This window comes from Garra rufa, chromosome 9 (genome assembly GCF_049309525.1).
Source record: "Garra rufa chromosome 9, GarRuf1.0, whole genome shotgun sequence".
Classification (NCBI taxonomy): Eukaryota; Metazoa; Chordata; class Actinopteri; order Cypriniformes; family Cyprinidae; genus Garra; species Garra rufa.
This window is the reverse complement of record NC_133369.1, coordinates 26,741,373-26,756,059: the sequence shown is the minus strand read 5'-3', so window position 1 is coordinate 26,756,059 and position 14,687 is coordinate 26,741,373. Positions and strand designations below refer to the sequence as shown.

The 14,687-nt window shown below is 38.6% G+C and overlaps 1 protein-coding gene across 1 annotated transcript in view; it reads left to right on the top strand.

The window, feature by feature from the left end:
• The window catches only part of prkcg (protein kinase C, gamma), a 54,045-nt gene that overhangs the window by 6,655 nt on the left and 32,703 nt on the right, over nucleotides 1-14,687 (top strand). The window contains exons 3-5 of the mRNA XM_073846609.1: nucleotides 5,058-5,089; nucleotides 8,445-8,527; nucleotides 14,455-14,566. Of these exons, the coding sequence (XP_073702710.1) occupies nucleotides 5,058-5,089; nucleotides 8,445-8,527; nucleotides 14,455-14,566 (227 nt within the window). The remainder of the gene's footprint in view (nucleotides 1-5,057; nucleotides 5,090-8,444; nucleotides 8,528-14,454; nucleotides 14,567-14,687) is intronic.

Genomic DNA, 14,687 nt, shown 5'->3' with positions numbered 1-14,687 from the left:
CACTTCATTTTCGCACTCTGGCGGCCGCGAGTGGATGGAACGAGCGGTCATTACTCACAACGTACCGGCTGGGTCTTGAGCCGTCACTGCGTCTCCAACTAGCTGCATTGGACGACGCTATGGGTCTAGAGAAGTTTATTCAACAGTCTCTCAGGTGTTCTGACCGGATGAAAACCTATCAATCCCACTCTGAAACAAAGAATACTGCACTCCTCCCTCCATCAGTACCCGCCAACCCTCCAGAACCAGAACCGATGATATTGGAATCTGGTAGACTGTCAGCCTCTGAACGACAGAGGAGGCTGGCCCGGGGTCTTTGTTTGTATTGTGGAGCCGGTGGGCACACTCGTCTGGGCTGTCCACTTCGCCCCATCAGAGCTGCGGTGAGTGTCATCCGGTCGGATGAAGAAAGTATGAACCCCCTCACGATCTATGTACAGTTAACCACACCTCATTTCACTGTTTCAGTCCCCGCGCTTATCGACTCCGGGTCAGCAGGAAATTTCACCTCGGGGGCCCTCTGTCGTCAGCTCCAGCTCCACACCAAGGCCTCGACTAACGTCTACCAGATCCAACCCATAACCAACACCTTCTCTGTACTACCACGTATCCAACGTAAATGCGAACCCATCCAACTTCAAGTCGGAGTGCTCCACAAAGAGGAAATTCAGCTACTGGTTCTGGAGGGTGCTCACCTGGACATCATTCTAGGGCGCCCGTGGCTGGTGAAGCATGATCCCATCATCTCTTGGGGCTCCGGCGAAGTGATCAGATGGGGGAAGAAATGTTCATCCGAGTGTTTTCCAGACCTTCCTTGTCCCATTTCCCAGTCCAGTACCTGTCTATGTCACTGCCATTGAAAGCCCTATGGAAAAGAGATCTACTAGCATCCCTGAAATCTACTCTGAGTTCCAAGACATCTTCTGCCCCAAGAGAGCTTCCCAGCTACCTCCTCATCGGCCATGGGACTGCGCGATTGACCTGATTCCCAACGCACCTTTGCCCAGAGGTAAGATCTACCCGTTGTCGCTTCCGGAGACTAAGGCCATGGAGGAGTACATTCAGGAGGCTCTCAACCTGGGTTACATCCGCCATTCTACTTCACCTGCCGCATCAAGTTTCTTCTTTGTGGCCAAGAAGGATGGAGGGCTGCCTTGCATTGATTACCGTATCCTCAACCAAAGCACCATCCCCTTCAAGTATCCTCTTCCTCTCGTCCCTGCGGCCCTAGAACAACTCCGGACTGCTACCATCTTCACTAAACTGGACCTCCGCAGCGCCTACAACCTGGTGCGAATACGGAGGGGGGACGGAGGGGGGACGAATGGAAGACCGCTTTTGTGACCCCTACTGGCCACTATGAGTACTTAGTAATGCCATACGGTTTAGTCAACGCCCCCTCCGTATTTCAAAACTTCATTCATGAAGTCCTCCGGGAGTTCCTCCATCAGTCAGTGATCGTCTACATAGACGATATCTTGATCTACTCCAGGAGTGAGAGGGAACATCGTCGCCACGTTGCGGAGGTCCTTCACAAACTCAGACAGCACCATCTCTTCCTCAAAGCTGAAAAATGCTCCTTTCATCTCCAGTCTGTCCACTTCCTCGGTTACATCATCGACCAACATGGGGTCCGCATGGACGAGGGGAAGGTATCTGCTGTTACAGCCTGGCCAACTCCCACTTCCATCAAGGAACTTCAAAGATTCCTCGGATTTGCTAACTTCTATCGCCGGTTCATCCACAAATACAGCATCATCACCGCTCCACTCACTAACCTCCTTAAAGGAAAACCCAAAACTCTCCTCTGGTCCCCTGAAGCCGCCGCAGCCTTCCAATCCTTAAAGTCTGCCTTCACCCAAGCACCTCTACTTACCCATCCAGATCCGGAACTTCCATTTGTTGTTGAGGTAGATGCCTCCACTTCTGGAGTTGGAGCCGTCCTATCACAACATCATGGAACACCCAAGAAACTCCATCCATGTGCCTACTTCTCCCGGAAGCTCAGCCCAGCGGAGAGGAATTATGATATCAGGAACCGGTAACTCCTGGCCATTAAACTCGCCTTGGAGGAGTGGTGGCATTGGTTGGAGGGTGCTAATCATCCATTCCAGGTCCTCACTGATCATAAAAACTTACAATATCTCCGAGCAGCAAAACGGCTCTGTCCCCGTCAAGCAAGGTGGTCCTTGTTCTTCTCCAGATTCCAGTTCACTATTTCCTATCGTCCTGGTCCAAAGAATGTCCGTGCTGATGCCCTGTCCCGGTTATATGACTCACAGGAAACCCAAGAGACCACTTCCACGATACTTCCCAAAAAATCATCGTCAGTCCCATCGAATGGGCAGCTCCTCCAGCCGTCGCCACTCCAGTACCCCGACCTCCGCCGGGCTGTCCTCCAGATCGCCAATACATCCCCAGGATCCAACGGGTAGATCTCATCCACTCCACCCATACCTCTCCGGGCACCGGACACCCAGGGGCCAACAAAACTCTCTCGTTGCTAGCCGAACGCTTCTGGTCGCCGGACATGGCAAGGGATGTGAGAAGGTACGTCCAAGGCTGCAAGGAGTGTGCTACATCTAAAAGTCCCAGACACCTATCCCCCGGGAAACTCCATCCCTTGCCAATTCCTAACCGCCCCTGGTCACACCTAGGAGTTGACTTTATGACGGATCTACCACCATCAGAGGGTAATACCTGTATTCTCGTCATCGTGGATCGCTTCTCCAAATTCTGCAGACTGCTGCCCCTGAAAGGTCTCCCTACCGCATTCGAAACTGCAGAGCTCCTCTTCAATCATGTCTTCAGGTACTTCGGCATCCCCGAAGACGTAGTATCCAACAGGGGACCCCAATTCATATCAAGGGTCTGGAAAGCGTTCTTTAAGCTCCTAGGTGTGGCCGTCAGCCTCTCCTCTGGCTACCATCCGCAGGCCAACGGCCAGACGGAGAGGAAGATCCAGGAAGTGGAGCGGTTTCTCAGGACATTCTGTCACGCTCACCAGAACTCCTGGAACCAGTTTCTGGGCTGGGCGGAATACGCCCAAAATTCACTGCGGCAAGCTACCACCGGCCTCACACCATTCCAGTGCGTCCTAGGATACCAGCCTCCATTGTTTCCCTGGAATGGTGAACCATCTGAGGTGCCCGCAGTGGATTACTGGTTCCGGGAGAGCGAGAGAGTCTGGGACGAAGCTCACCATCATCCCCAGAGGGCAGTTCGCAGATTCAAATCCATGGTGGATAGAAGAAGGATTCCGGCCCCGATCTATGCTCCCGGAGATAAGGTTTGGCTCTCCACCCGAGACATTCGTCTGCGACTGCCCTCCAAAAAACTTAGTCCCAGGTTTGTTGGTCCCTTCACAATCTTGGAACAGGTCAATCCCGTCACTTACAAACTCCAGTTACCCCCACAGTACAGGATCCATTCCACATTCCATGTCTCTCTGTTAAAACCCTGGCACCCACCTCTTGTTTCTCCCACAGAACCTGGCCAAGAAGAGGAACCCCCTCCCCCGTTACTCTTAGAGGAAGGATCTGTCTACACGGTTCGAGAGATTCTGCAGTCCCGACGTCATGGTGGTCACCTGGAATACCTAGTGGACTGGGAAGGCTACGGTCCAGAGGAAAGATCATGGGTGCCTAGAGACGACATCCTTGACCCATCCCTATTGGAGGATTTCCATTTGAACCATCCTGAGCAACCGGCACCCCGAGGAAGAGGCAGGCCGCCACGGCGCCGGAGGTGTAGGCCCTCGGGAGCGGGCCCTGGGGAGGGGGGTAATGTCACGGATTGGCCAGGTTCTTCCACGTCAGTCACGCCACGTTCACCATCACCTGAATTCTAATCAGCCACACCTGCACCTAATCACCTTCAGCACCTTCATAAGCACACCACACATGCCAGTCATTGTCCGGGCTCGTTTCTACGAAGCGGACTGTAGCGCAAGCTTCCTAAGTTGTTTTCCAGTTGTCTTCCAGTTCCAGTCGTCAAGGGTGATCGAGCCGTAAGCCTCATCCATTCCTCCAGCGTGTGTGTGTGTGCCATAAGCCGTCCTGCACATCGCCAACGTTCCTGCAAAGGAGTATTCACCTTTAGTCCACTCCAGTCAACGCATCCAGAAAATCATTCAGTGAAAGCTTCTACTCACCTGATTCACCTCTCCAAGTCTCACGTACTGCACTGCTGTTTAAATAAACTCACTTACCTGTATTCCTCTTGTTGTCCGTCTGCTTCCATAACAATTTGTATATTTTTTGAGCTTCATAATTTGCACAAACTCAAAGTACAACTATATGACTGGTATGAGTACCATTAAAACATTTAAGTAGATTTTTAAAGAGAAAGACGTTGAATTTAATACAATGTGTTTTTTGTACTGCATTACCATTCAGAAGGTTTTGAATATTTTTTGTATTTTTTTAATACAGTATTTTCTTTCATAAGGTGAATTCAGGTCAATTCAGCCATTTTTTGACATTGAGATGACTGTGTGACTACAGCCAGATTTACCTAAACTAACCCTACAGTAAATAAATCACTACTCAATCCTATTAACTTGAATCCTCTTTTCCATCTCTCTGCCTCTTTGCCCTTGTCCTGTCTCAACCTATATTTTTGAGTATATGTTGATGTTGATTGCTCATACCTCTCAAACCCGATTGACTGGTCTGAAGGACGCTCTTAAAGAGCCATATATACACTCCGATGCATTTCAGAGCAGATCATGCCCAAAGTGTTGGGTGTCAAAGAATCTTATTTTAGCACTTGAGGGATTTATGCTAAGTTGTGTTTTGCATAGCAAAGATATCAGGAGCAGAGAAACCTGTTATTATGGTGAACTGAAGAGCACTTAAATTGCCCGTCGGATGAGGATTTCTTGAAATTACCTTATCTGTCATGGCCTCAGCAGCTTATGTCTTCTGTTTGGACTCTGTGCTCATACACATACATTACACTATGGCTCTCTATGATCTCCTCTTTTTCTCAGATCTATGAAATTAAACACAATATAATTAGACGGCATGATGTGAGTTTTTGTTAATGTTTTACAGGGGAATTGGAAAGCAAGGATTCCAGTGTCAAGGTAATTTTAATGTATTTATTCACACTTTACAGACGAGTACAGAAAACACAAAATAACTGAACTGTAACTAAATATTCAGTATTTAAGGAGAGACATTTCATTGAAATTTGATCTGAATACTAAGGGAATACATGTCCCACTCAGTGTCTATAGTGGTTATGGCCCTGAAAGTGTTTTGCTGAAGCAATTTATCTTTGACGCTAGGTAAGCTGAGACAGCAAAGTCTGAGCAAAGCCATTTTTTTGACCCGAGTTCAAATCCCAGCTTGTGGTCCTTTCTAATCTCGTTCCCCTCTCTCTCCTACTTCTCACTTTTTGTCCGCTCTCTGTACTGCCCTGTATTTGTAAAGACTAAAAGTGGCAAAAAAAGGGTTTAAAAACTTAAAGTTGGCATGAAATGACAATTCACTTTTTCTACAAACATTAGTGCGGGGCGATATACCGGTTTCAAATGGTAAACTGGTTTGAATTACGCAAACAGTATGCATTTTTAAAACACTGGCATTTGAACAACAATCTGTGTCACAGGTTTTTCACTGGATTCTGGCGGTTTGATGGTTTAATCAAAGTTTTTCCCTTACTGTGCCTTTATATTAATCAGAATGCATGAAAGCCATTGCAGAACCACTGAATTTTAATCATGATCCAAAGAAACAGAAGTTTTTAATGTAAATTAGATAATGATTGATTGATTAAATCAAAAGCAGGATGGTCTGACCTTGGCTTTGTGATATTATGCTACATAAAACATCTGAATGAAACAAAAACAGCAGACGGGCTGAATAAGAAGCAGAATCACTCTCTGACAGCAGGTGGTGCTTATGGAACAACAGCATACAGTGTTTCCTTGGAAATGTATGCAGTTAACAGGGATCTTCTTTCAATTCACATGCCATTTACGTTGCTTAGGAACTTGTACTGGAATGCCATTTTTTTTAATTCATAGTTTGCATAATTCAAACCAGTTTACTGTTTGAACTGATATATCGCACAGCACTATCATGAATTGAAAGGAGATTCCTGTTTACTGCATACACTTTTAACTAATGGTTGTAAAACTTTTAGAACTGTTAATAACATGCAATTACTTCTTTAACTGGGCAAATAAACCAACTGTAAACGGCTGTTAACAGAAGCCAGAGATGCTGAAAATGAGTGAAAAAGAAGAAAATACTGTAATGGCAGATCAAGCTCACTGTTTACAGTGAGCAAAATATAGGAAGAAAATCCTAAATACTGAATTGAGGGTTAATATGACTGTCTCTGAAGGGAACTGACTTTCTTCAGAAAAGTTTAAATGGTATTTTCAAAAACTGATCATGGTATACAGTTGCAGAAACTGCAAAATGTTAATTAAATGTACCAAAATAAGAGGGATCATACAAAATGCATGTTATTTTTTTATTTAGTAGTGACCTGAATAAGATATTTCACATAAAAGACATTTAAATATATTCCACAAGAGAAAATAATAGTTGAATTTATAAAAAAATTACCCCATTCAAAAGTTTGATTCTTAATACTGTGTTATTACCTGAATGATCCACAGCTGTATTTTTTTTTTTTTTTTTTTTTTTTTTTTTTTTTTGTGATAGTTTTTCATGTGTCCCTTGTTTGTCCTGAACAGCTAAACTGCCTACTGTTCTTCAAAAAAATCTTTCTGGTCCCACAAATTCTTTGGTTTTTCAGCATTTTTGTAAATTTGAACCTTTTCCAACAATGACTGAGTTTGAGTTTGAGATCCATCTTTTCACACTGAGGATGCACTGAGGTGAAAACTTTTTGAATTTGAAGATCAGGGTAAATTTAACTTATTTTGTCATCTTGGAAACATGTAAGTATCTTTTGTAGCTTCTAAAGGGCAGTACTAAATGAAACAAATATGATATTTAGGCAGAATAAGAAAAATAGACATCTCCACTCTGTTTAAAAGTTTACACCCCTGGCTCTTAATGCATTGTGTTTCCTTCTGGGGCATCTGTGAGCATTTGAACCTTCTGTAATAGTTGCATATGAGTCCCTCAGTTGTCCTCGGTGTGAAAAGATGGATCTCAAAAGCACACAGTCATTGTTGGAAAAGGCTCAAATACACAAAAATGCTGAAAAACCAAAGAATTTGTGGGACCTGAAGTATTTTTCTGAAGAACAATGGGACCAACAAGGACATGAACAACTATCACTAAACAAACCCCCCCCCCCCCACTGTGGATCATTCAGGTAACAACACAGTATTAAGGATCAAGTGTTGTAAACTTTTGAACAGGTTTATTTTTATAAATTCAGCTATTAGTTTCTCATGTAGGCTATATGTAAACGTCTTTTATGTGAAATATCTTATTCAGGTCACTACTAAATAAAAAACAACATGCATTTTGTATAATCGCTCTTATTTTGTATTTTGGTAAAATAATTTACATTTTGCAGATTCTGCAAGGTGTATGTAAACTTTTGCTCTCTACTGTATGTAGCATATTTGTTTAGATCTTGATTAAAATGCTGTGGTTCTGCAACTGTTTCATGCATTCTGATTAATATAAAGGCACAGTCAGGGAAAAACGGAAAAACCGTCAAACATTAGCGAAGAAAAGGTGTGCACACGGTTATTTTTGCAGCTGATGTGATTGCATATTCATTTGTAGGAGTTTCCCTTTCAGAAGCAACATTTCTGGGGGTAGTGTTGTTTAAATGAATCATGCGGGTGATTTACTAAATTTGCGGTAGTCCGTCTATTACAGGGATCATCAAATCTGGACCTCGAGATCCATTTTCCTGCAGAGTTTAGCTCTTACCCTAATCAAACACACCTGAGCATGCTAATCAAGGTCTTCAGGATCATTAGAGAATAACAGGTAGGTGAGTGTGATCAGGGTTGGAGCTAAACTCTGCAGTGCATTGGACCTCCAGGGTAAGATTTGGGGAACCCTGGTCTATTATTTAACGCCTAAAAGAAGCATGTCTCAATCCATTTTGCACCAATGTGATTATCATCAGCTCTGCTTGTTTGCAACTCTACACTCTTAGTAGATTGCATTGGTCATTACGGAAATGAACTGGCTGTGTCTGTATTCTTTAATTTGAGGATTGTCTGCAGAACTTTACACTCTCATTGGCGCTTTTATGGGATTGCATTCTCTCGCTAATTTGCCCTGATTAGTAAATCTTGCCCATAATGTTTCTGATTAAATTCTGAAAAATTGTCTGTTCATTATAATGAATTAATTCATCTTAATCTCCTATAAACCATTAGCAGATGAAATATAGTGTGCTACCATTTCACTTAATAAATCTTGATGCGTTATGACTTGCATATGACACAACAGAAATGCTTGACTAAATATGCTTTGTGTTTCTTTTAGTCTGCAGTTTTGTGGTGCACAAGCGCTGCCATGAATTTGTCACTTTTACCTGTCCTGGAGCCATCACTGCTCCCAAAGCAGAGGTATGTATATACTGTTTTGTCCTCTGTTTATTTGTACAGTATATCATCCTTTGCCATTTAGTGTTATTGTTAGGGGCCAAGCACCGAAGGTGCGATGGCACCTATTGTATCCGTTAGGATTCTTCTTATTATTATTCTTCCGCCATTGCGTCTATGGCCGCCCATACAACCGTTTGTGGGAAAGTTGTATAATTTGGCACACTGATAGAGCACTGTCTGAAATGTCACTGTAGCTAATTTGGAGTCTCTAACTCAAACTCTGTAGCGCCACCACTTGTTCAAAATTTCACTTTCTTTTTGGGAATAACTTTTGAACTCTTGAAAATTCTTTTTTTCTCTGAATCCTTGGGTCATGCCGAGTCGAATGAACACCAAAATTAAAAAATCGTAAGGTTTAGTTTTTTTCTATAATTAATTGTTTGTAAAACCTACTTTTTCGAACTCGTCCTAGACGGTTTGTCTGATTTTTACCAAAATTAGCTCAGATCATCTTCAGACCATGCTGGCAAAAAGTTATGGAATTTAAGTTAATTGGATATACCGTTCTCGAATAACACGCAAATTAATTCTACGAAAAGCGTGCGAAAATGGATGTGAGGCCATGTCTCCGCAACGGTTTGTCGTATTGAGCCCAAACTTTGTGTGTGTTATAACAAGCATGACCTGAGGCTACCTGCAGTGTTTCGTCACAGTGCCACCTAGTGGTCAGGAGATATGAAAAATTGCTATTTTTGCTTATAACTTCTCAATGGATTAGCCAAAAATCTTTAAACTTGTTAGATTAGGTCTTGTTAGACTCGGAGGGGCATGCCAAGTCGAACCATATCCAGATTTCCCATGTCAGCCATTTTGGGCGTCAGCCATTTTGAATTATGTTATAAAATGCTGTATTTTACGAATGCATTGACGTATCGTTACGAAACTCAGTATGTATCTTCGTCACCATGCCCTGACTGTACTCAAGTTTGGTGGCAGCGCCACCTTGTGGTCAAAAGTTATAAGTAAATGTAGAAAAATGCTAATAACTTCTAAGAAAAATGGCTTATTGTAATGAAATTGATCTCAAAATATTCCTTGGGTCAGGCCGAGAACATCAATACCAATTATGCCAAAATTGGCCAAACTTCCTGTTCGCCATTTTGATTCATGTTAAAACCCTACTTTTTCAAACTCCTCCTAGACCGTTAGTCGGATTTTCACCAAATTTGACTCGGATCATCTTCAGACCATGCTGACAGAAAGTTATGGATTTTGTGTCGATATTCGAAACCGTTTTCATTTAACGCATCAACGAATTTGCTGAAAAGATGCCAAAGTGCATCTGAAGCTGTATCTCTGCAAAGCTTTGAGATATTTGCACCACATTTTGTATGTGCCATTGTCACTTCACACTGATTACACCACATCAATTTGGTAACAGCGCCGCCTATTGGTCAAGAGTAATAAACCGTTCATTAACTACTAATTATAAAATTTCCAAAAATGCTAATAAATCTAGATAGCATTAGCTTATTGTAGTCTCAAAATATTCCTTGGGTCATGCTGACAACATAGATACCAATTATGCCACAGTTGGCTAAACTTCCTGTCCGCCATTTTGATTTATGTTGAAAACCTACTTTTTCAAACTCGTCCTAGACCGTTTGTCTGATTTTCACCAAAATAGAGTCAGATCATCTTCAGACTGTGCTGACAAAAATTTATGGAATTCAAGTTGATATATAAAAACGTTTTCGTACAGCGCCTCTACAAATTTTCGACTTGATGCCAAAATGATTCGAGGCTTTATCACTGCAAAGCTTTGACATAAAGACACTAAACTTTGTGTGTGCCTTTGTCACCTCACACTAAACACACCACATCGATTTGATAACAGCGCCACCTGTTGGTCAAACGTAATAAGCTATTAAATCATATCAGTAGGCGTTCCACATCATTTTTCTGTCATTTTGACTAAAATCATCTTAAAATTGCTTCCTTTTACTTATTGTTGCAATTGGTCTGCTGTTCCTGCCTTAGCTCCTCATTTTTCCTTTAAATGCTTGGCCCCGTAATTACTGCTTGCAGCTATATTTTTTTTTGTTTGTTTGTTTTTGTCATATCGCTCTATATTATTTCTTTTTCTGTCACTATTTTTGCTTGATCATCATATAACTCTTCTTTTCCTGATCTTCCGCTATGATCGCCGCAGTTCATCTTTTATTCTACTGTATCATCCGTATCCCATCTGTCTCTTGCCTCTTCATTTTCACATTTTTGCATGGCAAGCCATTTATTTTTTGGCTGAGTAAGCCAATATGGAAGTAGGTCTCACCGTCACACTCATCTTTTCCTTTTCTTGACGAGCCTTTTATTGGTCTCTCTTGCATACCTTCTTTAAAAGGGGAGGCTTTAAAGGAAAAAAGAATATCAATTTTCTCTCTCTCTCTTGCGCTCTCTTATTCGTGCTACGGTACGATAAAACGTGCAGGGGATGTGATATGATGGTCTTACACTGCTACTCACACTCACATAGTGCAGAGTGAGTGTTAGAATACATGTGAAAGAGAATTGCAAGGAAGAGGCTGCATTGTAACACATTTCCATTGTTCCAAATCTTAGTTTGCAGCCTACGTAGGCAGCTCTTTTCATTAAAGGCATCATGGGCTGCTTTCAAAGGCTGACAACTTCATTTTGCTGCCTACAAATATACATCACATCCCCACATCTTTTGTGGGGAATGCATTCCCAGAATACATTGTGACAATGGTGATGATGAAGCAAGATAAATGTTGATTATAAACCTATTGTATAGTTCATTCAATACAAAAAGTGTTAATAAAAATAGTTTGGCATATTTGAAAATATATTATTTTGCCCAGCATCTGTTTGTGCTTATATAATATAATATAATATAATATAATATAATATAATATAATATAATATAATATAATATAATATAATATAACATAATATAATATAATATAATATAATATAATATAATATAATATAATATAATATAATATAACATAATATAATATAATATAATATAATATAATATAATATAATATAATATACAAATCCCCTGCCTAAACTGTATGCTTATCTCCTTATCTTTTGATGCTTGTTTTATTTATTCATTATAATTATTTATAATAAAAAATAAATATTATTTATTTATTAAATTGTTAGGGTTTACAGCGAATTATTATTCTAATTCCCTAATCTTTAGAACAACTTTATAAATGTGGATTATAAACCTATATTTAATTCAGTACAAAACATGATGAAAAATAGTTCAGTATAATTGAAAATGGATTATTTTACTCAGTATCTCTTTTTGTGCCGAATAATATAATATAATATAATGTAATAAAAATATATTATATTATTTATATTATTATTATTATTATTATTATTATTATTATTATTATTATTATTATTATTATTATTATTATTATTATTATTATTATATAATAATATAAAAAATACACAATAACATAATAAATACAAAATATACAAAAAATCCCATGCCTAAACTCAGTAATGCTCATCTTTTTATTTATTTTTTATTTATTGTTAATAACTATTATAACTGTTATTGTTATAACTTGTTTGCATATAATATAATATAATATAATATAATATAATATAATATAATATAATAAAAAATACATAATAACATAAGAAATACAAAATATACCAAAAAAATCCCCTGCCTAAATTTAGTATGCTAATCTTTTTATTTATTTATTTTTTATTTATTGTTAATAACTATTATAACTGTTATTGTTATAACTTGTTAGCATTTACAGCGAAATCCTGCAAGCCATGCAAGAATGTATATTTGATACAATTGTAAATTATATAAAATTATAAAAAAATATTAAAATTATAAAAATATAAAAAACATAATATTATAATAAATACAAAATATTAAAACTACCATGTCTAAACTAAGTAATGCTTATCTGCTTTATTAATTTATGTGTTTGTTTGTTTACATATTTATTTTTATTATTATTTAACTTGTTAGCATTTAAATTACTATAAATTATAATATAATTGTATAATTATTCAAATTACTTAATTATTAGAATAACTATGTAAATGTTGTAATATAATATAATAAATATAATATAAAAATACATAATAATATAATAAATACAAAATATTTTTTAAATCCCCTGCCTTAACTTAGTAATGCTTATCTGCGTATCTTTCAATGTTTTATTACTTTTTTAATTCATTTATTAAATAAATAAATAAATGTTTAGTATTTATTTATTTACTTGTTAGAATTGACAGTAAAATTCTACCAGCCATTTAAGAATTTATAAATTACTATAAATCATCATATAATTATATAATTATTCAAATTTCTAAATTATTATAATATTACTATATAAATGTTGATTATAAACCTATATTTTATTCAGTATACAAAAAATGTTGATGAAAAAATATTTCAGCATATTATTTTACACAGTATCTGTGTTCGTGCTAACTATAATATAATGTAATGTAATATAATATAATATAATATAATAATCAATACAAAATACAAAACAATTAAATAAATACTTACAATCCCTGGCCTAAACTCAGTAATGCTTATTTATGCATTTATGTATGTATGTATGTATTTTTATTTGGTAGTTTGTTTATTTATTTATTTCAAAATCATGTGACATTAAGTAAAAGGCACGTTATTATATTATATTAAAATGTATTCAACTTATTTAACTTATTTATAAATTTATTTGTGCATATACAACTTGTTAGCATTTACAGCTAAAGTCTGCAAGCAATGCAAGGATTTATAAATAACTATAAATCATAATATAATAATATAATTATTAAAATTCCATAATTTTTTCCAGTCATTCCCAGAATACATTGCGACAAGCACATTAAAAAAATCCAAGATGATTAATCCTTGATGATATATTTAATTCAATATTATTGATAAAAAATTGTTCAAAAAATATTTTTTTAAATAAAATATTTATGTATTTTATGCTTATTAGAATATCACACTGTTAGCTTAGCAAAATGAATGAATACGATTTAAGTGTGGCATGTAGAGCATTTCAGATCAGTCACTTGATAAGATGCTGTCTTAAAAGGCAGCTGCCTATGTAGGCAGCGAGGCAACATGCTAGGTTTTTGAACAGCGCTGCAGTCTTTATTTCACCCTGTCTCTTTCAGGAGCATAGCTGCAACTTTTTATGAGATTTTTTTCATAAGCGGCTAAATAAAATGGTTGTATACAGGAGGAGTGAGATACAGGAGGAGTGCTTGCGTGCGGCTGTGCATGTGCGACTAGGCCGTAAGGAAAGGAAGACAATGATGCCTGTGTGAAAAGCAGATGAGGCAGACTGACAGAAAGGAAGAGAAGTGGAGAGGAAGATTGTCAGAGGATGAAGAAAAGGAGCAGGCAGCATGCAGAGAGTGAGAATGAGGGGGAGAGAGAGAAACCAGGGTGGGGTGGAAGGGGTTTAGGCATTTAGGAGGATTCAGTTTTCACAGCTGAGCTGAACTCATATATTCATCCACCATTCATCCTCAAAATAGCCCAAGCTAATTGGCTCCTAGTGAAAAAGTCACTTCAAAATGAAGCCTTTCCTCTGGGCCTTTAAAGAGAGAGAGAGTGAGAGAACCAGAGGGAAAGTAGAGTATCTGTGTTTGTTTGTGCATATGCTTGCTGTGTCTGTGCATACAGATTGTCCTATTTATAGAGCAAAGAACAGTATGAGAGGGTTTCTTATCAGACACATAATTTAAATCTCTCTTTCTTTCTCTCACGGCCAACCCGTTTCCGAGAACTGGGTGTGTGTGGCGCCCCACTGTGTTAAATGTGAAATGGCATCAAAGTGCATTTGCCGGCGGACTAAACAATTAAATAATTAAAGGAGTACTATGTTTTTCTCTGTCCCTCTCTCCAGGATCTCAAGAGCAAACATAAGTTTAAAGTACATACATACTCCAGTCCCACGTTCTGTGATCACTGCGGGTCTCTGCTCTACGGCCTCATACATCAGGGCATGAAATGTGGCAGTGAGTCTGTTTACAGTATTTAAATATCCAAATGAAGTAACTATCTAGTTACAGTATATTTACCTGGATTGTCGTAATGGTTTTCATGACTTATTGTGTGCATATATTGCATACTATGTTG